Genomic DNA, 27836 nt, shown 5'->3' on the forward strand with positions numbered 1-27836 from the left:
TGAGTTTTCTATGTTTAAATCCTCTCTAATTTCCCTTAGCATTTCACTTTCACCATCACAGTCCTAGTCCTAGTCCAGTTGTCAGTAGTGTATTCCTATTGCTATACTCTTGTTATTCAAGTATGGAATTTCTATCCATAGAGATTCTGTGTATAGTTTGGTTCATTTAAGAGTTTTGCTATGTTTGGCTTTGTGCTTTCTTTCACATATATAGTGCCATTCCACCACCAGCACGACCTACTCTGTCATTCCTATATATTTTGTACTCTGGTATTGATTATCATTGTTCCACAAAGTTTCTGTGATGCCTATTATATCGATATCCTCATTTAATACCAGGCACTCAAGTTAACCCATTTTAGTATTTAAATTTTTACCATTTGTATACAAGCACTTTTTAGTTGTCTGCCCTCCAAATGATGTCATTGAATGGGACTCTTTTTCATTTGACCTTTTCTCTTCAGTTCCTCCCTGTACTCTATCAACTTCTATCCGCTCCTCTTTGCTAGGATATAGAAAATCCCTGATAATAGATCCTCCACTATAGGATGCATCTGTCTGAACTGTGTGCTACTCCATACCTGTCAGGTTTCCCCCAGCCCTTAGTTTAAAAACACTTCTACGACCTTTTAAATTTTACATGCCAGCATTCTGGTTCCGTTTTGTGGTTTAGGTGCAGCCAATCCTTCCTGTCTAGGCTCCTCCTTTCCCAAAGGGTTCCCCAGTTCCTAATAAATCTAAAACCCTCCTTTCTACACCATTGTCTCATCTATGCTTTGAGACTCTGCAGTTCTGCCTGTCTAACTGGCCCTATATGTGGAACTGGAAGCATTTCAGAGAATGTTACCATGGAGGTATTGGGTTTTAATCTCTTACATAGCTGCCTAAATTTGGTCTCCAGCACTCCTCTCCTACCTTTCCCAATATCATCGGTACCTACATGTATCATAACCGCCCGTTCTTCCCCAGCGCTGCACATAAGTCTGTCTAGTTGTCTGGAGAGATCTACAATCCTTGCATCCAGCAGGCGGTTTCCTTGGAGAAGAATGATTTGGTGTGGAGCCTTTGGAACTTGTTTGTTAGCCTTCAGGCCCACCTTTGCTTCTTGTCTGTGAAGCGATGTATGTTGGCTGTATAACAGCAATGTAGGGAGGTTAACTTTTCTGTTTGTGTATTTAACAGGTTTGTCAAAGGTGCCTAGAGAATTGGATGAGGCCATTGTATGATTATATAATAAAAGAAATCCAAACAAAGAATGAATAAAAGGCCCAGACTAAAACTGTAAAGTTCTTCTAAAATGCTGACCATAAATACAAGCAAAAGCTTCATGGCTTTGTGACCCGACACATGCTCAGCAGCTCATTGGCCAGCCTGTGTTCCTGGTTATCAACCTTTCTGGAGCCAGCACAAAAAGGCAGCAACAGTCCCCGACTTGTCTAAAAGGGAAATAGTTGCAGGATGTACCTTTTGTTTGGTAGGGAAGGAGAAGCAGGAAGGGGAGAAGGTTAAATGGCCTTTTTTAAATGTCAACTTTATTTTTTAAAGCCGTGAAGAGTTCTTGGTCACCTCTTCTGTTTTATTGTTACTGACAGAGAAGTGTGGGCTTTAAACAGTTCAATACAACTAAAAAATTGCCTCTTCATCTAAAGTTTTAGCAAGTAGTTTTCAGTAACGGTCTCTGCCAAATGGTGATTCATTTGCCTGAACACCTGATTATGACGCAAATTCCATTTTTGACGAGCAGAGCAGAGCTGTCAGACTCTTTTTTTCCCTATAGGAAACTACATTTCATGTTTCTAGTGCCAGATGATATGTGACGTTTAATTTAAGACCCTTGCTACCTACTTATAAAACTTTACTGTAATAATAGTGACAAAGCAGCTGAGCGTTACATTTGACAGTCGTCTTCCCTTTGCCTAGTTCATCCGCCTGTTCAGTTTGGGCTGAGGTGCCTTGCTTGCATTAAAAAAGAGGCTTAACCCTACATTTTTACGAATTAACAAGATCTGACTTGTAGATAACGATCTGACAGTTTTCAGAGTAGCAGTCATGTTAGTCTGTATCTGCAAAAAGAAAAGGAGTACTAGTGGCACCTTAGAGACTAACCAATTTATTTGAGCATAAGCTTTCGTGAGCTACAGCTCACTTCATCGGATGCATTCAGAATCTAATTTAATCTCTGGGATCATTCACTGGCTCACTTGTTATATGCCGGGCAAATGTATACAATGCAAAAGGAGAAAGGGGTAGGGGATAATGGCATCATAGGGAAGGGTCCTGTAGTTAGTTCATACAATTGCTAATTTCCCACCGGAGTAACGCAGATTTCATTGATCCGTAATTGAAATCCCCACAGAGGAAAGGGCACTAATAATATTGACAACCCTGTTACCATGAACAGGAAAAGCTGGGTTTGGGTTTTTTGGTTTTTTTTTTAAGTTTATTGATGGTATTGGCATTGGTGTGACCCTGTCAGATTCTGCAGGCTAAACTGGGTCATGCCAGTTCACTCTCTGAATGGGAGACCTCCCAGGAAGCAAGGTTAATGATTCACTGAGTGGAGTGTTTCCTCCTTGGTCAGTGCAGAACTCATGCCCCAGTGTGGCACTGGTGCGTGTTTTCCCTCAAGTGAGATATAAAACAAGCGTTGACCACTAGTGGTCATGAATTTGGTAAGGGCAGAGGTGGTGATAATCGTGGTGTTCCAGCTAAATTCCAGTTGGTATAAATCACTTTTTGCCTATCAAAATTACTACCCCCTCCCCTTCCCCCAGTGCTGCTATTGGATAGCGTGTTCCCAAATCATGGTCCTCTTATCAGTCTTTGATAGTGGGAGTTGTATAAGTACCTTACCATTTGAGCACCTCACAATCTGTAATGTATATATTTATCCTCATAACACCTTTCTGTGGTAGAGAAGAACTACTATCCCATTATATGGATGGGGAAAACTGAGGCACAGAGAACAAAGCAACTTGCCCAAGGTCTCTCAGCATGTCTGTGGCAGAGCAGGGCATTGAACTCTAGTCTTCTAGTCACCGACTTCTATGGGAACAGAATTGGAACCTTAATTTGAGGAAGCTGCAACATAAATGTAAATTATTTATTGTTGGGGTAACTTTGGACTCCAAGCATGGGGTGTGGCAAACTGTAAGGCTGCAACTGGATTGATCACTTGTAACTGGCATTTGGTAGCTAGTCCATCCCCCTCTTCAAACAACTAGAGAAATGAGGTAGTGTCATCATACATTCAGCAGTCAGATGTGGCAGTTGCTGGGTGAATGGCAGACTTGCACGTAACTGTGGGGTCCCTGGCTACTAGTTCTGTTATTGGAAAGCATTCTTCCACCATTTGTAAGTTCACCCTCAGTGCTGCAAAAAAAACCTTAGAATGTGTACTGTCCAAATGAATTGTCCCAGTGCCGGGAAAAGTGGAGCGCAATGGACAACCAAGCAATCTCCACCGTCTGATTGGTTGGGACTGAGGCAGCTTCTATTGTGAAGTGCACATAGCAAGCCCAGCTTTTGGCAGAGATGCAAACAATGAGGCCTTCTCTGTTTTTCTCTGAGCCCTCATCAAGCTGCTGCAGCGATTTTACTGAGATGTCTCTTGCAACGAATGTTTAATCCTGATTTTTACTAGGAAAGGAAAATGTAATAACGAGAGTCCATAAGGTAGCAATCTCCCCACAGATGCCCTTGCTGTATGTGCATCCTGCATGTTGCCACAGGTGAGACTCCAGCCTGGCCATTAAGTATGTAGATTGCTCCTTTACTAGGTGAACTAATAGGGGCTGTGCTAAGGTTGTGTCGTAACTGTCTTTGGCTTGGTCTATACAAGACATTTTTTTTTTCCCCCGCCTTAAAAATTTCTCACTATTGCGCTACCACGAGTGCTGTACCACTTGTGTTAGCTGGGGCGCGAGGGTGGGTGGGGGAGAAGGGTGTGAATGGTGCTTCCGATCAAGAAGTTACATTTGCAGTCTTGCACCAGAACTAGAAAGCGCTTGGGTGGGGAAACCAAGGGGCTGACGTTTCAACTGTCTTTCACTTTGAAATAAGTGGACTCGTTTGGTTGGGGAATGAATCCTCTTTTGTCTCTGTAAACCGAATGAAATATGTTCTACATCAGTTTTAAATATAGTGCCTGCCTGAACAAAGAGCCTCCACAAACCTTTCGTGTCACTTTCAACCACCCACTTCCTATGTGATTACTCCTAGAGCGGAATTGTTTCTCTAGGTTTTGAGAGGAGTGGGTAGGAGAATTGCAGAAATCCAATAACATTAGGCAGCCATGATTCTTGGAGTGGATTGGGGCTATGTCTGTAGTGCTTTGTGCTGCCTATTCCTAAGATGGTTAAAGTATTATTTAGAGACCCTTTCTACACACACACAGAAAGGGAGGACAAATCCACTGAAGCCACGTGATTCTTCTAATGCGTTGCTGTATTCTTTCCTCATAACATTCTAAACAAATGGCTATATTCTAGAAACAATAAAACGTTGGCTGAATGTCCATTACTAATCAGCTCTTTCTTAGGTTTTGTTAAATCAGGGCAGTTGCTGTACATTTACACTGGCAAACTGACCTCACACGGCCTGATGACTAGCCATCAAAAGGCAAATGCACAGTGTACTAATGAGCTGCTAAGCTATTGTCAGAACCATCATTTTTAATGGGACTAAACTGCACTGTAAACAGATGAAGTAGGATGTCTGTGAAAGACTGTTCCCAAAGTTGCTTGAATTGGTTTCTAGTCATGAGTGGAGATTCCAGTTTTAATTGGAGGGTAGGTTGACTGCGTTTTGCTTTTTTGGAGTGTCTGGTTCAGAAACTGAATGTCTGTCCAGTAGGAGCTGTCGCCTAAACTAGCAGATGACATAATGGTGTAAATGACTGCTCGAGGTGAAAGACAGTGAAGAATAAAGCTCTGTGTGTCTGGAGACATGGATCCAACTCCCTGTTCTACAACAGACTTGGTTTGACTTTGGGCAAGGCATAGGCTCCATCTATGCTACACACCTCTGGTGGCGACATGTAGTGTACATGTATATGCCATAGTGAAAAGCAGGCTGTGTCCACACTGTGTGTGTGTGTGTGTGTGTGTGTGTGTGTGTGTGTATAGCTACATGTGTCAGTGAAGGGTTCTGGCAGAGGTGAGGCAGTGGAGAAAGGCTTCAGCGGGGGGAGCTGCCAGAGTCTTTCCCTACTGCTGGAGCCTTTTCCAGCTGCAGGAAAGACTCGGGCAATGGGGAGGCAGCAGGGACACTACACTGGTAAAAAGCAGTGTAGATGGGAAGGCATGGTTTGGGTTACTAGTAGGTTTGCCTGCCCTCCAGGATTGTCCTGGAGTCTCCAGGAATTAAAGATTAATCTGTAATTAAAGATTATGTACTGTGATAAAATCTCCAGGAATTTGTCCAACCAAAGTTGGGAACCCTAGCTACTAGAGAGTTGTGTACATAGGGCCCTTCATTTTCAGTTTTTATTATTTAATTTTTCCCAGGAATTTATCAGTGTTTGTTTACCACCACCACCACCACCACAACAGGTGAAAATCGGTGCAAAAACCTGTTAATTTTTCTGGGTAAATATCGGGGTTTATTTTGGTGGCTGGAAAGACAGGAGAAATAAGTATTCGGTAGATTGATGAACGGAATTCAAAGCATTTAAGTGGTTGGCTGCAGAACTAAAACAGAACTCAAAACACAATGCCACCTCTGAGTTTGAGAAAACAATACATCTCTAATCCCTAAATAAAACTTTTTTCATTTGAGTAAACAGTTTACTGTTGTAGACTTAGAACTATTAACCTATAAATATTTACATTTAATAATTGGGCCACACCATTTGCAGCACATACACTCACTTCATACTTTTCTCCTGTTTGTTTTTTTTTTAAAACTTGAATACTTCCTTGTGTTCTGAAATGTATTCTGATACAGGTTTTCATTTTCTTCCCATTTAATGTGTCAAATCTTTAAACCATTATCTGCTAACAGCTTGAAATGTGTATCTGGTGGTTGTGAGATTCATCAATATGTTCAGATGCGTACGCACTTCAGAGCTTGCATGCGTGCCTGTTTCTTTATTGCATGTATCTTCTAGACTAATATATAGCCTTACTTCAACAGACCGCTTTGCATATACACCCAACTTAATGTATTATCGTAATACATATATCTCATGCAACGTATTGTATTGTCCTAATAAAACAAGTTGGTTTTTTATATATTTAAATGATACAAAAGTAGGGTGAAAATCAGAAAAAACTGGATAATATTTTTTGTAAAAACCTGGGAATTTTTCAGTAAAAATAGGTTTAAACTGAAAACAAAGGGGCTTACATATAGAGTTGCCAATTTTGTAATATATAAAAACTGCACACTCCTCCCTTGCCCTGCCCCTTCCTCCGAGTTCCCACCCCCCGTTTGCTCCTCTTTCACTCTACCCCCATCGCTCGCTGCTCTTCCCCCTGCAGAGCCGGGGCTGGGAGCTGCAGCTGCCCAATGCAGGTAGGAGGCGGCTCCAGCTGAGTGGGGCTGGTGTGGGTAATGACTAGGTGCCTCCCCCCACCTGCTGTAAATGGACTTTGGGTGTCCAGTCAGTAGATCTGACTGGACACCGACAGGTCCCCCTTCCAACCAGTCTTTCTGATCGAAAACAGGACACCTGGCCACCCTAGGACCTTGCAAAACTCACATACATACATACCCATACCCTTTGGGCCTGTTCAGCTAAGCTGTATGGCCCAGGTCTCATGGTCTACACAACTATTCTGTGCTGGGGGGCTATGCATGTACATATTCTCTACACTGCCAAAAAAAGCATGCAGTATAGACATATCCTTAGGCTCTGTACCTCAGTTTCCCCAGGCTCATCCCTATTGCAGTGCTGGAGTACAAAGGAAGTATGGCTATTGTACTAGTCCTCCCGGCAGTCTTGTGATTGCTCTTGCAACTGCTCTGTTCAAGGTCTTCTGTAATCCTGATTTATTATATTGCAGGTTCTGTAACTTTTTATGTATGAGTTTTTTCTGTGTTTATAAAGTGCAATGTGTGCAGTCTTAGAGCATTTCTTGTTTAGATACATAATGTATTACAGTACATACATTAGAGGGTTGCACACTTCATTACTTCTGAGCTCATTGTATTTCTCCTCCACTCCCCCTCCCCCTCCAAGCTTCTTATTTGCTACTCCAATGCTGGGGCTCTGTGCATCCCCTCCCCGATTATTTCTTTTCTTTCTGTCTGATAAATCATTCATTGTGTCAGTATTTATAACTGGTTTGATATATAGTTGCAGCTCTGCAACCAGTTGCAGAGCTGGTTGAAGAAGCTGTTGAGTTTGCTGACCAGATGCCAAGGGTTCTGTGTGCCCCCCATTTTTCCGTTCTGATTTTCTGATTTTCACCAAATAAACAGGGTTCTTGATGCTTAGAGCATTCCCTGAAATTTTGTAGTTTGATGGGAGGCAGTGCTCATAAGTTACCATGTTACAAAGAGACGCCATCAAATTCAGTGTAAGGCCTCTTTTTCTCCCCTCCCTCCCCCCACTTCTCAACGTAGTTTGTTTTGGCCAAGTAATGTTGGACTCACAGGACACAACTCCTCTCTCCTGCTGCCAGCTGAGGTACTATCTCGGGGGTTGGGAAATGGGTTTCTGGGTCTACTCTAGAGAGTACTTGTGATGAGCGTGACACAGCTCTCTTTCTTCCTGATTCCTGCCCCAGGTGGTACCTCCAGGGAGGGGTATGGGGCCATGTGCTGGGTTTGATGGATGGAGGCAGGGGATCAGGAGCCATCCAGGCTCTCTTTGCCCTCTTGCCCATTCCAGCAGCTCTCAGGCATTCTCACTGTGCAGTGTACTACTGCTTTGGTGGCAGGGTGGGCATGGCTCATTAGAATGTGTGTGTTCAATTATTACTTGAGCATTCTCTCCCCATATTCCTGAGGAATACAAGCAAGAGAAGGGAAATGACGATTGTTAGCAGTTAATATATCTGGAAAACCCACTGTCCTTTCAAAGGACAAAGAAAAGGCACTTCTCGAGCCAGAGAGCTTTCCTGTAGCTGCGTTTCAAAGGCCTGCTGCAAACATGGAGGTGTTGGAGTGTCTCTCACAAGTTGCAAGAATCTTTTATTTTGGGAAGTGTTAGGCAAGCTAAATATAGGAGTTGCTGTCAGCTCCCCCTACACCTTTTTATGCACTGCTAATCTGCATTAATTTTACAAAATACCCACTGTTTTATACAATGGAATTGCAGCTTACAGAGTTTATATTTTGAAAATTCAAAACTCCAAGCATGGATTGCTGCTCTGACAAACCCCTATGTCAGAGAGCTGTGCTGGGAACTGTAGGGTACGTACTCTCAACTGACTGGTAATACAGTGATGTGAGTGCTGTGTGGGAATACACTGAATTTGTTTTACACAAAGCATGATGATTAGTGTGGCTACCTGGGACTGTTGAACGTTACAGTGGTTCAGCTGAGCCATTGTGTGTCCAGTGTAGACGAGGATCTGTCAGGTTATGGCCACTTCTCTTTAATGTAGTGGATACATTGGAGAAACCAAAAAAAGGAATGTTCTATTTACAATCAAATTACAAACCTCCTCACTAGGCAAAGTTACCCCCCCTTGCTGCCTTTCTCATTCCTATCTCCAATGTACTGACAGATGATGCTTTAACAAGAGCTAGCTGACCAGCAGATGTCCAGAGGGAACCCCTGCCATGTAGTCTGGGGGAGCAGTGGAACCTGGGTGGGCCCTGTGCTGCCAGTTTCCATCTTTGGTTCTGCCCTAATATATAGAGAGAACCTGGTTTTAGAAATTATCTGGGGGTTGCAGATTTATTTGAGACATGGCGCTTGTTAGTCAGGTGTTTTTGTTTCATTTTTTGAAAAAACGCTGTTCAGGGAGTGTTTTTTGACATGCAGATCCAGCCCTCTAATTAAACTCAAAATGTCAACAAAATCCATCATTTCTATGGCAAATCAGAGCCCTGGAAGGCAGCAGGATAAAATCTATCAAGAACAAATGAAGACATTTTCACTTCATGCTTATGAAGTTCAAACCCCTAGTGTGCTGGTGCTACTGTGCCTGCCCTCTGTGCTGGCTGGGACAGGGCAGATTCTCAGAGAAGTGCTTTTATTTTTTTCTTTTCTTTTCTTTTTCTTTTCCCCAAGAACAGCGACCATTCAAATGAGTATCTGAGGTAGAAGTACTCTTGCCTTGATTTTTATTATTAGATCTGTAGTTTCAATTCTACTTTCATTTCAGTCCTTTCCTCATAAGGTGGGGCACAGAATGGCTTTCTTTATACCTGGCAGGTAGTCTGGCTAATAGGATGAATGCTTCAGAAGCAAGTGAGCTATTTCAGCTTTCTATTTGTGCTGCTTTCTGCCCTTGACCCTTGAAAGTTTTTGCTGGAGAATGCCCTGTGAGTGTTTTCAAGGAGTACTTCCAGCACAGGTTTCCATGATTATCTAATAGTGTCGATTAAAGGGGGAAATGTATCCTGTCTTGCTACTTGCTGATAACAGCCCTGCCAGCAGATCTGGGACTACCTGTCCGAGGCTCAAAGAATGATACCTACAAAGCTATTGTGTTTTGTGTGTGGTGTTAGTTCTATTTTTTTTCCTTCTCGTTTTTAACTGATATAGGTGGGGCTGGTAGCACTGCTTACTATAAAGGTTGCCTGGGACTTTCTATTATAAGACCGTTTTCAGTTGGTTATAACTATAGCCAACTTTAACTGCAAAAAGAACAGAAGTACTTGTGGCACCTTAGAGACTAACAAATTTATTTGAGCATAAGCTTTCGTGGGCCCAAACAAATTCGTTAGTCTCTAAAGTGCCCCAAGTACTCCTGTTCTTTTTGCGGATACAGACTAACACGGCTGCTACTCTGAAACCCAACTTTAACTGGTCACACTGAATTTTTCCATGCCAAGTGTCCATCTGAGACTGGGTTTGTTTGAAACTTTTTAGCCAAAACAGTTCGGCCATTTTTGAGAATGAAGTTAAGGGGGAAAAGATGTTTTGCAACGTTTTTTAGAAAAATAAAATGTTGGTAACCTTTTCTTGAGAAGCTCTAGCATACTGTTACTTTGGTGCAGAGACTTGACATTTGACAGGGTGGTATCCTCTGTGTCAGGATGTGCCTTTTGCTTGTTGCTCCAGGTTGGAATAAGACTAGGGACTGGACCTGAGAGCAGGGAACCTGTTTTTCCTGTGCTCTCAATGACCTTCACCTCTTCCCCCTGTAACTCCTTTCTCTTCCCCCCACCCCCACCCCCACCCCCACCATGCCCATATAGTGTGGAGGAAGAAACTGCCTGATTTGAGTACAGAGGGGACAAGAGCTGGACTGGGGCCAGGAGGGGAAGAGTAGATTGGGACAAGGAGGCTGGTGGGACTGGATTGGAGGGAATGACTGGGAGTTATGCTTGGGAAACAGAGACTGGGAACTGCGGAGCGTAGGGAGTGGTACTTGCTGACTGGGACAGGGGAAGAGAGGCAGTGGGTGTGAGCAAGCAAGGGAAATGGGTGTGGGAGACTGGGACTGGGAACCAGTGTGGGAAGAATGGACTTAGAAGGGGAGTGGTGACAGATATGGTGGAGCTGGGGTGTGGGGGTAGAACTGGGACTAGCTAGGGCAATAGATCATACAAGGAGCTGGGGATGTGGTAGGAGGAGGGAGAAGGAGATTCTCTGAGGAGCAGAGGAAGGAAAACTAGGATTGGGAGCCAATGGAAGGGGCTGGGAATGCAGGGAGAGAATGATTGGAGAGTGGGTGAGGACAGGAGGGTAGAGGCAGATCAGAGAAGGAGCTAGGATGGGGAGACTAGGACTGGCTGTGCTAGAAGACTGTGACGGGGATGAGAAGCCTTAGGAGTATAGACTGGGACAGGGTAGGCAAGGAAAATAAGACTGGAATGAGGAAGTGACAGGACTGGGACAGGAACAGGCTGTAGAGGATGGGGCCGAAGAGGTCCCAGCTTGGGGGAGGATGCTCCGAGGGGTTTGTGTACACTATAGTGCACACCCCGCCTGACCCTGGAAAGAAACCCAAGATTCCTGAGTCTCACCATTCCTCCTGCAGTCAGCATATATATGTGAAACCTCATCCTTCTCTAATCCGTAGTGGTCCTTATAGAGGATGACAACCTACTATTGCTATAATTTACTCCGTTTGCTCATGTGGAAGTGGTCTGTGCAGTGGATCTAAAGGTTCCAACTCTTCTAATGACCCACATGGCTGTCAGTATGATTCCACGTTATGGAATTTCTGTTTTTTCAGTTTGTTTAAAAAAAAAACACTGAGGAGATTAAACACGCAAAACTAGATTAAAAGAGCATTAAGCTTGCAAAGTCAAACATTTGATATTTAGGAAATGCCAGAATTAAGGTTGCTTGGTGCAGCCTTAGTTCAGCCCCCTTGTGTGTATAGGCATTAGGATATAGTTTTTAATTACATGATCACAAACTATATTTTCCAGAGGCCCAGCTTCATTCAGTGCACATGGTGGGAGTGATGAGGATTGTGTAGTAAATGAGGCTGTTGTCTGTAGAACCCCCTGCTTTGTTTGTTGCAGAAGTTGGTAGATGTATGGTGAATGAGGCAGGGGATTGCAGGAATAAAAAGGAGAGTCTCTTGGTTTAGGCAGTTGAATGCTGTCCTAGAGAACTGGATTCTGTTCCTGTCATGAAACTTTGGGGCAGACTGTTAAGAACCAGGGCACAAATCCCAGATTGGCGGTGAGTTCTATACTTAGATTTCACCAACCAGTTATCAATTATGAATGCCTTAAGCACTATAACGGCTTAAACATGGTGTCATAGACAGTCCTCTTGATTGCTCCAATCTATCTTGTCACCTAGGCAAGTCTACTTTTGTGATAGATGGTCACTTACACCATGAATCACAGCAGTATTCAGGTTACTTCTAGTCCCAAAGGACCAGTCACTTCTCCCAGGTCAGTTGCACTGTAGATCTCACACAAAACACTTGTAGCCAATCCTATAATAAACTATATGGATTTATCAATAGGAAAAGGAAATGTTATTTACAAGGTTACAGCAGGTAAACATATATACAAATGAGTTACACTCTTAAATTTTCAAAAGGTGAAAGAAACTTCTACAATGAACATGCTCTGTTGTCTTAAAGGGCTAACCCAGGCTAAGCAGCTGGTGATTCCTTACTTTTTCCTAGAAACCTTTTTCCCCATTGTCCAAGTAGCAATGAGATGCAGTTCCTCCTTATTAGAGGCTTTTATTCTGTTTCTTCCTTCTGTTTTGAGCGGCAAACTCAGCTGATGGGAGGAATTAACTTGCAAGAATTCTCTTCCTGGCTCTGCCCCCAGGAAAAGAGAAAACAAAAGAAAAGTCTTTTGTCCTCTTTAATGTTCCACTTCAGTCCATCTGGTGTCCAGGGGCATTCCTTGTCAGGCAGGTCATAACACTTTCTGTTGGAGACCAGCATTTCACTTTCATTAATGTCTCTCTCCTTTCTGGTGATTTACACAGTTACAAAGGCTTAAAATGCCAATATTCAAATATTACCTTACCATATGGGATACAGATCTTATCAGTGAGATTAATGCACGCAGCAACTCACGAGCGTTCAATAAAGTCTAAACACATTCTTATAATTCTAAATCCTGTTTTAACAATGCTAACACAGAGATGAGCCAGACTGAGTTCAGCCATGTATTTGTCAGTATTCAACAGAGGCATGGGGACCTTGGGATGAGCTGGCATCTGGTTTGCTAGTTTCACAATCCCTGCCTCTGCCACAGAATTCTTATGTGATATTGGGCAAGTCACTTAAACCAGATTTTTTACAAGTGGCCACTAATTGTGCGTGCCTCAGTTTCTGGGTGCCTGACTTGAGACCCTGGTGTATAATTTGCAGGAGTCTTGAGCACTCAGCTGCAAGTGAAGTCAGTGGGAGCTGTGCTTTGAATATATGAAATGCTATATGAGGCAATGTATTCTGAAAAAACCAGGTCCTAGTTGTCTCAGATTGGGCATCCCTAAGTAGTAGATTATCCTGACCTAAGTGCTCTGTGCCTGTTTCCCCTTCTGTGAGATAATACTGCCTCATCTCACAGGGGTGTTGCCCATGAAGAAATTAATAATTCTGTCTTTTGGAGCAGGGTTTGAATAGTGTGCAGTAAAGTGTGTCAGCTTTGCAAAACATGTGCGTCACCAAATCCCTGTTTTTCAGCCAAAAAAAGTTTCAGCCAAAAAACTTCACCCAAGTCTAGATTTATAGGTTGTCCTCGTCCTGCACTCAAGGGCTGTGCTGCTGCAGTCACTCAGACGTTGGAAGTACATTTTGGGGGGGAGGGGGTTGTGAAGCAGTGTAGATTTCAAAGATGCCCTGCACCTGACCCCCCATTTACTAAAAAGAAAAGGAGTACTTGTGGCACCTTAGAGACTAACCAATTTATTTGAGCATAAGCTTTCGTGAGCTACAGCTCACTTCATCGGATGCATACTGTGGAAAGTGCAGAAGATCTTTTATACACACAAAGCATGAAAAAATACCTCCCCCCACCCCACTCTCCTGCTGCTCCCCCCACATCGCCAAGGGGGGGTTAAACTTGGTGTGCTGGCCAAATTCTAACAATAGGAATTTAATTCTCCCTAACTAAATTCTGTCTTCAGTTTCACTTGCGCACAGTGCTCTTGTTCTGTAGTGGTAAAACAGGAGCTGCTGAGTTTGATTCCAGAAGTGACTGCATTTTGGTAAAGGATTACTCTAATCCACTACAAGTTTTTAGATTCATCTATGTTTGGAAAGTGCTTTGAGATGAAGGATGCTCTATAAACAAAGTGATGTTATTTAGTCTAATTATTTTTCAGAAAACTACTGGATTTGAAAAGGTTGTATTCTCTCTTCCCCTCGCTCCCCTGTTTCATCTTAACCTGAGGTAATACTGCAGTTGAAAGGTTCATCTGTTCTTTTGCACTTCCAAACTGCCCATATGTCTTAGGTGCCGACTTAAACTTAAACTGTCTTTCGTTTGCACCTCATTTCCCTAAAATCTTGGAGGGTCTCTGCTATGGAGTGATGTCTTCCTTCCAGAACACATCATAGTACAACTCCTAGGCTAGATCTGTCAGTCTGAACAGGGGTGATCTGATCTTACACATTCTGCTTGGCCCCAGTATATTTAGGAAAGGAGAACGTAAGATCAGAGTTTTTCTTAAGGTCTGACTGTATTCTCGCTGATGCACAAGGCACAGATAAAGACCATCTCTGTTCTGAGGAGCTATTGAATGTTCCTCTGAGGAAAGGTCATGCCCCCTTTGGCTATGAATTTCTTTATTTCTTTTATGTGTGAGACAAATAAGGACTCTGGTTGCATTACCACAATGCACTCCTTGTGGGGCAACCTGAGAAGGTAACTCAGACTTCAGCTAGTGAGAGAGTGGCTGCCTGCGTAATGACCAGGATTTCACATGGAGCATGTTGTAACGTGTCATGCTTTCAGTTGGTCTCCATGGGTAAATCATGGTGTTGGAAAAGAAAACCTTTTGTAGTTTTAATCCTGGATCTTGGAGATCATCTCCCACTCAGCTTGCCTGTGCTAGGAAAGAAGTGGATGCCTAATTCTCTGCTGGTGGGCACAGTGGTGAGGGCTGGAGTGTAGAAATGCTGCTCTTGCTACAGCATCATCTAACTGTAGGCTATCCACTATTGCAAACAACAGTGTTGCAATATGGATGCTGAACTAATGGGTCCAGTTTTGCCAGTGCAGAAGCAGCCTATTCAGGCTCCAACTTGGCATTTAAGATCAGCTGGCAGAGTTGAGCTCACAGCCTCCTGGTTTGTAAGTCTGAGGTCTGAGGGAAGGCTGGTCCCAGAGGAGGGCCATTCACTCTGGAGCTCACTGCTCCTCTTACTGCACTTGAATCTGAGACTATTTTCCCACAGGGTATGTTGCAAGGTGTATGCGAGGAAGGATGGTCTTGTGGTTAAGGCATTGGACTGAGGTTCCAGAAATCTCGGTTCCGTTCCTTTTCCTGCGAAAGACTTTTAGTGCAACTTTGGGTAAAGTCACTTAAGTCCAGATTTTTGAAGTTCTCAGCACCCACAGCTGGGGCCAGATCTTCAAAACTGCTCAACATCCAGAAGCTCCCCTACATTTGTGGTTAAACTTTCAGATCAACTTAGCACCCAAAATCCTGAGCTCTCTAAAATCCATCTATTTTGGTGCCTAAATGGGAAATGAGCTTTTAATCACTCTGTGCCTCAGTTTCCCCTCTCTAAAATGAGGAGAATGCTTCCTTTATCTTGTCTATTTAGATTGTAAGATCTTGGGGGCAGGGATTGTCTGTTTTACTAAGAGTTTGTACCATGGCTAGTACAGTGAGGTCCCAACCTCCCAATACAAATGAATTTGTTCTATCTTTATTATTTTATTACTGTCATCTTGGGAAAAGCTTTTTGGTCTGCGGAAAAAGTGTTTTGAGAGTTTCCCTTTGAGGTGGGAGAATAGGGAGTCCTTTTGGCATTGATTTGGTGACAGATGTAGATGACCTTAGCATTTTGTACATGCACGTAAAGGCTGAAATGGACAATCTTCATTATTGCTCTTTTTCCAATTTATTAAAAAAGAATAAGGAAAAATTTTCCATTAAAGCAAAAAGCATATGGAAAAACTGCCATAGTCTGAAGGCTCTGGCAAGCCTTCCTATTTAGGAAGTGTGAATTTATGCATTAAGTTACATGCCCCTGTTCGGAGGAAACTGAATATTCGTCAGGATTAACAGAACCTTTACATGAGGAGTGTGAAAATGGGTTGTCAGCATAACGAACGTGTTCCTGTTCTCAGTTTTGTGACTCATGCAGTCATCTTGATGTGTCTTTTTAAAAAATATGTATTATTATTTATTTACATGGTGCCAGTTATGTGCCAAGGGCCTTTACAGACACACAACCTGATTCCAAACTCGCTTACACCGTTGAAACTTCGTTGATGTAAGTGGAGTTACTCCCAATTACATAGTGGTCAGATCATGTTTTGAAGTATACTTTCGCTCAAGGGTGTGGCTAGGGCCTTTTGAGTCAATGTAGGGGGAGGCTTAGACTGCTGCTGCCAGGGCTGTATCTGTTCTGTGGACAAAAAGACTTCAACCTCCAGGGCTGTCAGTCAGGGACCTTTCTTCAAAGCTAACTATCTATGTAAACACTAGTCTTGCAAAATTCTGTCCTTCCAGGGTGAGCAAATGACTTAAAAAAAAATTAGTAAGTAAAATCATTAGTCTATTCATCAATAATCATCATGGCAAAGGATGACAAGTAAATATAATGCCAGGATTGTATATTTGCAGGACTTTCTTTACCAGGCTGAAAATAGTAGAGAGAGAAAATTACTTGAAGTTCATAAAGAAAAGGATGCTGTGGCAATGAATGATCTAGTTCCAATTTCTTTACTTAATTGGTGTGGCCCTTCTTTGATATCCATATCCTAGAGGAACTACAGGGAAAACTATGTGCAGTGTTCATCCCATACCACTTGCGCAACTAAGGGCTTATCTGCACATCCAACACTGCAGTGGCACAGCTGCACCACTGTAGCGCTTAGGCTATGTCTACACTAGAGAGCTTACTTTGGCGCAGCTGTACTGATGCAGCTGCATCGTTGTAAGATCTCTCTTGTAGCTGCTCTGTGCTGATGAGAGAGAGTTCTCCTGTAGACATTAATCCACCCCCAGTGAGTGGTGGTAGCTATGTTGGCAGGAGAAGCTTTCCCACCAACGTAGCGCTGTGCACGCTACTGCTTATGCCGGCATAACTTATGTCGCTCGGGGCGGTAGAATATTCATATCCCTAAGTGACATAAGTTTTGCCGACATGAGTGGTAGTGTAGACATAGCCTTAGTGAAGAGACTACCTATGCCGACAGGAGAGCTTCTCCCCGAGAGGCAGTAGCTATGTCAGCGGGAAAAGCTCTCCCATCGACCTAGCACTGTCTAGACTAGGGGTTAGGTCAATGTAACCACATCACTCAGGAATATGGACTTTCCACACCCCTGAGCAACATAGTTATACCAACATAAGTCTGTAGAACAGACCAAGCCTAAGGGCTGGTCTACGCTATGGGTGGAGAAGGGGGAATCAATCTAAGTTAAGCAACTTCAGCTATGTGAATAACATAGCTGAAGTCGACATACTTAGATCTACTCTACCGCAGTGTCTTCACGAGATGCTCTCCTGTTGATTCCCCTTATGCTTTTCGTTGAGATGGAGTACAGGAGTCGATGCTAGAGCGATCAGCGGTCAATTTATTGTTTCTATACTAGACACAATATTGTCGATTTATTGTGTCTATACTAGATACAATAAATTGACCCCCGCTGGATCGATTGCTGCCCGTAGTGTAGACAAGCCCTCAGACAAAGTGCTGTGAAGTGTACTGTCGTGGCCAGGTAGTTTTTGTTGTTAACTGTTGGGTCCTTCACCTTGCTGCAGTAGAAAACCTTTGTTTACCTCGAGTCTGTTTTTTATGCCAATTTTGAGACCTTCCAAGTTAAAATAATTTTACTTTTACTTTAACTGCTTTATCCTAATCTTTGGTAAATGAGATAATGTCCCACTTGCTATCCGGTAATTGATCTTGTCAGGTTTATTAAGTATGTTTAGCTTTGGTTCACCACACCTCTGAATCCATCAGTCATTTAGCCTACAGGGATTAATCTAGGACTCTGCTGCACAGAATCTCCTGTTTAAATATAAAGCCAGACCTCTACGCTTCCAGCCTAGTGGCATGAAATGTAGACTTGGGAGCAGCCTGGGACTTAAGTGTTTCGAAGGCTCTACAGAAATGTGAGGGAGAGTTATGCTGCTGCTGGAGTGGCAACAAAAACAGCCTCGCTGTCATCCTTTCTATGTGGGGAATGAACTCCATTTACAGATGGAGATCAGAGATTCACTTGAAGGAGGAAAACGATGACTTCTAGTTTGAAGGAATGGGCCTCTTCTGGAAATATTTTGTAATAGGCTTTTGTTTTGGGGGCAAACAGGTGCAGCAATGGAGAAGAGGTTCTCAGATGCCTGGGGAGCAGGGATCGGTTCAATGCTTTGCCTGCTTCCAAACAATCACCGAAGGGGTGATAGCTCAGACACTTGCACTATAAAGCTGTTCTCTGACAAGCAACGTTCTCTCCCGTGTGTGTGACCTGCAGGTGACTCGGAGTGAGATGAAACTGTGTGTTCAGCAGGAGTTTGACACTGTACGGCGGCTGGTCTGTGAGGAGGAACGGAAAGCTCTCCACCTAGTGGACCTCCAGGAAGCGGTGGCCACTGCTCATGTGACAGAGGTGCTGGCGGAAATCAACGTCCACATGGCAAAGCTGATGACTGAGATGGCAGAGATCAGAAGGCAGCTGAACACCTTCAATGAGTTAGCCCTGCTCAAGCCTGAGGTAAAAAACTAAGAGCAGATTAAATGATTATGGCAGGAGGCAACACAACATTGTGATGGATGCAGGAAAGCAGTCTCCCCTGTTGCATATGTCAACATTAAAGATGCCCACAAATGCCACTAAATGTCTGAGGTGATAAGCCAAGATGCAAGTAATAGTGCAGGATGAGTTGTGTGGTCATATTGGATACTCACATTCTTTAAGTGGTTAAAGGGGCACAAAGCCAAATGCCTGTAACCACTTAATAGTGGATTTCTAGTGTACTGCAGTTGTAATTTTTGAAGTGTGCTATTGCTTCATAAAACATCCAGAGAATGCTTTAACATTCTTGTAACATGGCTAACAAGTGGTGAGCTTCAGGGTTACAATAGCCAGCCAGCCTGCCCTCACCCTCACCGCTCCACTCGGGATACCCCTTTTTGGCATAGCAGGGCTATTGTAGATATAATAGTGCATGTGCGTTCCTGGGAAAATGAAAAACCTAGGTCAGTGGTATGCCATCCTTGGTTCTTAAACTATATGTAGATCTCAAGGGTCAGGGGCTGAACAGCACTCTTCTCTCCCTACCTGAGTTCTGAGTTTGGGATTAGATAAGCAAAATTCATCTATAGCCAAACTCCTTGAGGGTGCACACCTGAACTAAAAAAATCTCATGTAACTGGCATTTCTGTGTCTAGTCGTCCTTTGAATCCTGAAGTGCAAAGATGGGGACGGGGGCAGGGCAGGGGGGATTATGGTTGTGGTAGGGAAAGGGGAAGCCTAATCAAACACTTCAAATGTGCACAGCTTCAGTTCTAAAAGCCTGCAGTGGGTTTTTTGTTTGCTTTTGTTTTTCCCCAAACCCATTTGCCTCTCCTTTATCTATCGCTTTACCCATCAATTTATGCTTCCTCTGTCTTCAGCACTGTAAAAGCTTCATAAAACACTAGCTTTTCGGACTGTTCATTACATGGTGAATGAAATTCCTGTAACTGTTTAGACCATGTAATGATATGGTAACTTTATAAATGCCTGCTAAGGGAAGCCAATTCTTCACATGTGGTAGTTGTGTACATCAATGTGGAATTGTTATTTTTGTTACAGTACCGACCAAAGGCCCCAACCAAGATCAGAACCTCTTTGTGCTAGGCACTGTACGCTTAGTAAGAGAGAGTCCCTGCCCCAAAGAGTTTATTATCTAATATTGAACGCCTTTATAAGGCCCACATATGGGAATACAGGTTTGCAGTTTAATCCTTTCTATGGGGGAAAGATGTATGGTTTTATTTGACATAAGATTTCTTTTAACCATCTTCATAGACAGTGGTTGAAATTCAGCCCTGGTGAAACTGTAGCCACTTTCCTGGAGTTACAGCAGGGATGAATTAAGAAACTCAGGTTGGAAAGAATCCCAGCAGGTCAAGAACTAAAACTTGAGCATCATAAGAAGTTCTAGGAACAAATTCTGCTCAATATCTTTTGATGCAATTGCACCTGTAATGTAAAAGGAACTGAAGACACTCTGATAGTGGAGTTGAATCAACAGTCTTTCACTGTTGGTACCACTAGAGCCGGGATCAGCAACCATTGGGCAGTGGGAGCTGCGATCGGCCAAACCGGCAGACGCTGCAGGTAAACAAACCGGCCCGGCCCACCAGCAGATTTCCCTGATGGACCGTGTGCCAAAGGTTGCGAATCTCTGCACTAGATTCTGTGTTCAATTGCTATTTTGTAGCTGCTTTCACATTATTCAGTGAATTGCCACTGAAGTGCCTAAAGCAGTGGTACCATGAAGAGATTGTTTCTCCAGCAGTGAGAGAAGAGTGTTGCTAAATCGTGACACTAGCCATTTTGACACTGGTACCTAGAGGTTGTGCACTTAAAGTGAAGGTCTTAAAATCAGAATTTTGTATGAGTCTAACTGTTAAGGTGTCCTGGTGCTTCCTCTTAACCAAGCTTTGAAGAACCTCCACCTAGCACAATGGGGTCCTGATACATAACTGGAGCATTACTGCAATATAAATAATAATTGCTTTGCTACCAGTCCCTGGTTCAAGATCACTGGCTTGAATTTGAGTCACCACTGGCTTGAATCTTGTACATTCCAACTGTAAAGGGTCCAATTCTGTTACACTAAGGCCCCTTTACGCTGCTCTTACAACATAACAAGACTCCTAAATACTGCTGGGGTTTAGGGGGAGCTCCCAGCCTGCAACAGCAGGCAGACCCAGCTGGGAAATTGAAATGGGAAATGTGTCTGCAGCACGTTCTTCTCTGGCTATTCTCTCCTTTCTGGGAGCCAGGGGAAACAGAGTGTAGATTAGAAAGGGTAGAGTAACCCTGAGGCTACTGTAGTTTTTCTGAGGGCCAGACAGAGCTCTGCCAAGCCCAGAACACAGGGAACTCAAAGAAAGCTTGAAGCCACCTTTGCCCCAAGCACAGTGATTGCGAAGTGGATGTAAGAGTGCTACTGATCTGCTTTGGTAATCTTATACCCGCTTTGCGTTCCCTTGTATAATTGTATATGACTACATCAAGTGCAAGACAGTGATTGAATCAAGCCTAAAAAGCCAAATTCTGTTCTTGGTTACAATCATGCAACCCTGCTAGAGTCAGCAGCCTTACACAGCCTCACCAAGGGCAGAATTTAGCCCCCTACTTCAGAAACAATGGAGCAAATCAATCCATGTTAAGAATCCTTTAACTTCAGTGCAGTTACACCTGAGGTTGAGTTGTCCCACTGTGTGCCAGAAACTGAAATTTGGATTCACTGGTGGAACAGCATGACTTCTGGTAGGGTTGTGAATTAATTTGTGTCTGGAGTCTCCGTACTTAGTTGTAGAATTCAAAGTGAACAGTCCACTCCTCATTATTCTTTGTAAATATGGTTTTGTAGAATTTTCAAAACTCCAGTGGAAAGTTGGTGTGGGGGAGGATGGGGTGTTTTCTCTAAATGAATAAGCCTAGTCCGTGGAGCTTGCAACCCAAACACTTGCAGCCTAGTGTTGGTACCTGAAAACCTAAAAGTGAAATTGTTTAGAAACCTGATTGTGATTTACACTGAAGTAGATCTAATTCTTCTCTCCAGATTTAACTATAAAAGAGAAGTGAAGGTCCAAGCTGAGAGAAATGAAAGGAACTAGAGAAATAGCATTGAAAAGTAAATCAAACTTGTGGGAATTCTCTTAATCTAAGGTTAGATTAGTAACCTAGGAAAAAGAACATGCTTTTTAAAAGTCTGACTGCTTTTAGCCTGACTGTGGCCCTTGAACTTTTCTCTCTGTGATTGGAAGGCTGATTGATACATGTCAATCTTGGGTGCAGCAAGAACAAACCAAAGTCTGCTTCAGCAAGTGGGCAGTTGGTTACTGACCTCAGATACACAGGTGACAGATACTGGGGTGAGCAACCAAATTTGGCCATGATTCTTTGCTGCAGTGGATGGTTGATGTGGAAACGTTTCTGATGGGATGCAGAATAGTGACTTGACTTGGGGGAGGTGACAGTCCACACAATTGCCACTTGTGCATGTGTCCTTAGCTTTGCTTACAGATAATTTTCTCCTTTATAATTATCTAAGGTAATGTCAAGTTTTTGTCCATCAGGTGTCAGCTGTTCTATAAGGCAAATGATTTAAGCATTTAAAGATGTATTGAGATATGCTGTAGATACGTTGAGTTGCCTAGTTATGAAAATCACAAAATTGCATGACTCTGCTGGTTCATATAATATTTCCTATCAGACTGTCCAAGCAATCAGAAATCAGCTGATTTCTTGCTTGCTTAACATAGCTCTTTTGCTTTTGCTTTTCTCCCAGGGAAGGCAGTGGAATGGGAGTGTTGTTTGTATATCCCCATTGTGGAAATACTGCAATTTGCATAGAATTTGTGACGGATGTGATTGCAATGCTCGTGCTGTATTAACATCTCATTTACATAGTTTTACTGCTCTTGTACTGAATGAATAGCTTTAATGAAGAGTGACTGATTCTGTCTCACACCAGTTTTACATCTGTGTACTTGCATTGACTTCAGTGGAGCTATTTCTTCTTTACCAGTGTATGTGAACTGAAAATCAAGCCCAGCATGTTTTTGCTTTATATGCAGTTACTATTTAAACTCCCCTGTGTATATAGAAATGTAGACTATCGGATGCCAGGTAATATTAGGCCCTTGTGCATTTACACACCATCTGCTTCCACACATGCTGGATATCTGATCAACCTGTCTGTGTAGCAGGTAACAGGATGGTGTTACCACAAAGGGATTGCATTAAGCCAGATTCTCCTTTGGTGCAGGTGGGAGGAAAATGGGGCCTAAAGGATGTGAAAATATTTCAACTGTATTGGAAATTGATGTGATTGCATACTGCTGGGGGATATTGGGCTACGTAGGCCTTATAATAAACAATGACCTGTCTCTCTTGATCGCTGGTCAAGCCAAGCCTGTGATATTTAAATGTGATCATGATGACCTCAGCTTTTTGAGTATAAACACTTTCCTGCCTTTAGACAGCCAGCCCTGAATGTGCCTATGCAATAGTAAATAGATTACTAAAATGTTTGAAAAGTGATAAACCCAACACTGCTTCTGTTTTTGTTTTTCCTGCAGAGCAACGATGAGGAACACAGGTAAGAGTACTTCATTTCTCTGCTCGTTTATAATGTCTGAAATTCCATTTGAAAAGCTGTATGTCTTTAAATTAAAGATTGTGAGAAGCAGCATAGTCCAATGGACTGATCGTGGGACTGAAATCCAGGAACACTAGAGGTATAGTCCTAGTTGTGCCTCTGACTCCCTCCACAGTCTTAAGCAAGACCCTTCCATCAGAATATTCAAACTTAGCTGCCTGACTTCAGGAACCTAACACTAGTTAAGCCCTCTAAATACATGGTTTGATATTCAGGGATCCTTAACACCGCCAGCTCCCGTTAGCTTCAGGTATACCTGGATTTGGCCTAGTATTTTGTTTTGGAACCAGTTTTAATATAATATAATTTTTGTTTCTCTAGCAATCTAGGCAGGGCAAAAATTTATTCAAGCTCAGTGACTGTAAAAGAAGCTGTTGTTCCCGGCCTTACCCAATCCATTGCAATGTAAAGCTACCTACCTATAAAGCAGTTTTAAAGAATATGAATCTGTGCACCACCAGGCTCTGGGAGGGAGTTTGGGTGCAGAAGGTGTGAGAGGTTGGGCTCTGGGAGGGAGATTGAGTGAAGGGGGTCGGGGTGCAGGCTCTGGGATGGAGTTTGGGAGCTGGGTGCAGGCTCTGGGCTGGGGCAGGAGGTGGGGTTGCAGGCTCTGGGAGGGGTTCGGGGGTGCAGTGCTTACCTGGGGCTCCAAGGCAGGGCAGGCCGGGGGGCTTCCGCGCGCAGCTGCCCCCAGGCACCGCCCCCGCAGCTTCCCATTGGCCATAGGGGTGCTCAGGGCAGGGGCAGCACGCAGAGGCACAGCCCCACCCCGCCCCGGTGTCGCAGGGAGGGGCCAGCAGACATGTGGAGCAAGCAGGCAGACACCACTCAGCTCCCCTGTGCTGCCGGTGGTGGGCAGGGCCCTGGGCCATTGTAAATTGCCCGTGGGGGAGCGCCCGGGAGCAGCAGGCAGGGCCAAGGGAGAGACCCAGCCCCAAAATTGCTGGAGCCCCCAGGCCACGTTGTGAAGGTTCTCGGCCGCAGCTGGCCCATGGGACAGGAGTTTGAGACCCCTGATGTAAACTGAAGGGACCCAATCTCCTTTTTAATCTTATGCTACAAAAGTGAACAAGTACAATGAGAATCAGTGGATGCTGACCCCTGTGGTTACTGTTACATTATGTAACTCTTATTCAATCCTAAATTAAATGTTATCCTTTTTAAAATGAGAAAATGCATGCATGCTGAAATGTTAAATCCAAGAATTAGAAAGAAGGGGGAACGTGAATTGTTGTTAAATATAGGGGCTGGTTCATTATCATGTCTTCAACAGTGGCTGGAGAAAGGTACAAGAAACTCTCCAGAAAGCAATTATGGAATAACCAACTCGTTGCCCTAACAAGGAAAGTTTCTTCCCACCCCCCATTAGTTTAGAAGTGGTTTTATGTCCCAAAGCATGAGGGTTTATAACCTTTCCAAAATTTAGTTATTTCTTTAATGCTTACTATCATAACTCTAAAAAGAAAAGGAATACTTGTGGCAGCTTAGAGACTAACCAGTTTATTTGAGCATAAGCTTTCGTGAGCTACAGCTCACTTCATCGGATGCATTCAGTGGAAAATACAGTGAGGAGATTTATATACACACAGAACATGAAACAATGGGTGTTATCATACACACTGTAAGGAGATTGATCACTTAAGATGAGCTAAAACCAGCAGGAGAGCGGGGTGGGGGGGGGGAGAGAAAACCTTTTGTAGTGATAATCAAGGTGGGCCATTTCCAGCAGTTAACAAGAATGTCTGAGGAACGGTGTGGGGTTGGGGGGGGAAATAAACATGGGGAAATAGTTTTACTTTGTATAATGACCCATCCACTTCCAGTCTCTATTCAAGCCTAAGTTAATTGTATCCAGTTTGCAAATTAATTCCAATTCAGCAGTCTCTCATTGGAGTCTGTGATATATGCCATCATGTGCCAGCAATGCCCCTCTGCCATGTATATTGGTCAAACTGGACGGTCTCTACGTAAAAGAATAAATGGACACAAATCAGATGTCAGAAATCAGATTACATATTATAATTATGTCAAGAATTATAACATTCAAAAACCAGTCGGAGAACACTTCAATCTCTCTGGTAGCTCGATTACAGACCTAAAAGTCTCAATATTACAACAAAAAGACTTCAGAAACAGACTCCAATGAGAGACTGCTGAATTGGAATTAATTTGCAAACTGGATACAATTAACTTAGGCTTGAATAGAGACTGGGAGTTCATTGACGCTCAGGAAAGTGTTACATGTATTCTAATAGTCTTCAAAAGACTTGTAGCATCCTACATATGTAGGGTCCTAAATGAACAACTGAATCTGTGGATGGGCTGAATTGGGGAGTATGGTAAGAATGAACAGTTTAAGGTAATGGGATGACAGAGATAAAGCAGTTCTTCATGTTCTGTTAGTGTGGGACTTTTGATCTGGCTGCAGATGGTTTAGTGTCATTTCAAAATTGCAGCCGGTAGGTAACAAATGGTGTTAAGTCGTTAGAACCCAGTGATGCATTGCTGCCTCCATGAAGATGCCCTGGTGTACTCATTGGTATTGATTAGTTTGTTTATGTTGAGCTTCTGTCTGGCTGGGTCTATTGTAACTAACGCTTCGGTGCCAATTTTGCTGTTCTTATTCATTCATTTATGATATGCTCTTCACCATCACTGAAAGTCAACTGCATCTTGTTGACAAAGGTGCTGATAACAATTTTGGAATGCAGCTTAATGTAAGAGAGAGATCAGGAGAGGCAACAACACTTCTGTAAATGGGAGAGTATAGTTAAAAATAACACTGTGAATTGCTATTCCAATTCTTGCACCAGCTTGGATTGCCTGGAGCCCAGGACAAGTAATATTCTGCCTGTTGTTATTAGACCATTCCATGCAGTGTTTGCATTCTCTCTCAATAGTGTTAATAACCCAAAAAATTGTGGATGCACTGTGGTACACTGAAAATGTGGAAAAAGTGTAGAATTGACTTTAATATCAGAATAACACAGGGGTTACTATGCTGACTATCGTTTGGTTAATAAAAATCTCAATTCTTTCAACATATCTGAAGCTGCTGTAGAGTCGAGGGACCCTGAAGTAGATTTTAGGTCAAATGTGCCATGGAGTAAATGAGTCCTTGTGCATAGACTGAGGCAGCTGGCCATGAGTCTGTCTACTCCAACAGAGGGAGAAGCAACATCAAAGGCCACCGAGACCACTGAAACAGAGCTGGTCCCTGCGGCTCTGGCAGGACTTTGCTGATATCACACCCCAGCGAAAAACTTGGCAAGCCACCCTACCATTCACAGCCCTCTGCTGAGGTGGGCAGGGGTTGAGTTCTCTCTCCTTTTGGGATGGACCCCAGCCCATGGGAAGACAGGTTTCATGGCCAGCTGCCTCAGCCTGTACAGAAGTTCTCACCTACTCAATGGCACATCAGACCTAAAATCTGCTTCAAGGTTGCTGGACTCTGCAGCAGCTTCAGATATGTTAAAAGAAACCATTAGGAAAAGGACAGATAATAAAGAAAATATCATAATGCTACTATATACATCCATGCTACACCCACACCTTGAATACTGTGTACAGTTTGGTCGTCCTATCTCAGAAAACCATATAGAGAAGGGCAACAGAAATTATTAGAGGTATGGAACAGCTTCCATTTGAGGAGAGATTAAATAGATTGGGACTGCTCATCTTAGAAGAGAGATAAGGTGGTGGGGGCGTAATATGATAGAAATCTATAAAGTTATGAAAGGTGTGGAGAAAGTGAATAAGGAAGTGTTGTTTACCCCCTCATGTAACACAAGAACCAACAGTCGCCCAATGAAATTAATAGGCAGCAGGTTTAAAACAAACAAAAGGAAGTACTTCTTCACGCAACGCACAATCAACTTATGGAACTCATTGCCAAGGGATGTTGTGAAGGACACAAGAATAACTGGGTTCAAAAAAGAAATAGATAAATTCATGAAGGATAGGTCCATCGGTGGCTGTTAGTCAAGATAATCAGGGATGCAAATCCATGCTCTGGGTGTCCGTAAGCCTCTGACTGGCAGACGCTGGGACTGGACGACAGGAGATGGATCACTCGATAATTGCCCTGTTCTGTTCATTCCCTCTGGAGCGTCTAGCACCGGCTACTGTCAGAAGACAGGATACTGGTCTAGATGGACCATTGGTGTGACCCAGTATGGCCATTCTTATGTGGTGGCCCAGAGATTAGGAGAGGCCTCTATTAGTCCAAAGAGTAGTGGTGGTGGAGGCCTCAGCTTTTGTGTGGATGGCCCTTTCCACTACCACCCCAGTTAACGGGTGACAGGACTGTCAAGGCCTCCATATAAGGGTATTCCTAAGGGCTAGACTGCCTTAATCTAGCCTATGTACAAGTGCATGTATGTTGGATAAAGTCCTTTTAAAAATCAATGTTCTTTGTGGATACTAAAAATTTCATGGCCCTCTTTGTAAGAGGAGGAATTTGCATTGGTGTCCTTGCCAAAATTTCCTTTCTCTGCCTCTCTACTGTTGCCTTCCTGCTGCATGGGGTTTGCATTTTGCTCATGCTCTGTTTCTATAGCATGTAAAACACTTCATGATGAAAGCCCCAGTAGAAATTTTAAAATGCCATTTCTCTGGCCTAAATGGTTGGTTCCTAGTGACTTCACCTTTCCCATTTACCGCCAAGCCTCTGTGCATTGTAACAAATGGCTTAGTATCTCACAGGGGCGGCTCTACCAATTT

General features: G+C 43.3%; 1 protein-coding gene across 1 annotated transcript in view; it reads left to right on the forward strand.

The window, feature by feature from the left end:
* The window catches only part of TRIM44 (tripartite motif containing 44), a 96485-nt gene that overhangs the window by 15925 nt on the left and 52724 nt on the right, over positions 1-27836 (forward strand). Inside the window, exons 3-4 of the mRNA XM_074955279.1 lie at positions 18206-18445; positions 23035-23054. Coding sequence (XP_074811380.1) covers positions 18206-18445; positions 23035-23054 — 260 coding nt within the window. The remainder of the gene's footprint in view (positions 1-18205; positions 18446-23034; positions 23055-27836) is intronic.

The sequence above is a fragment of the Natator depressus genome, chromosome 6 (assembly GCF_965152275.1).
Source record: "Natator depressus isolate rNatDep1 chromosome 6, rNatDep2.hap1, whole genome shotgun sequence".
NCBI classification, from domain to species: Eukaryota; Metazoa; Chordata; order Testudines; family Cheloniidae; genus Natator; species Natator depressus.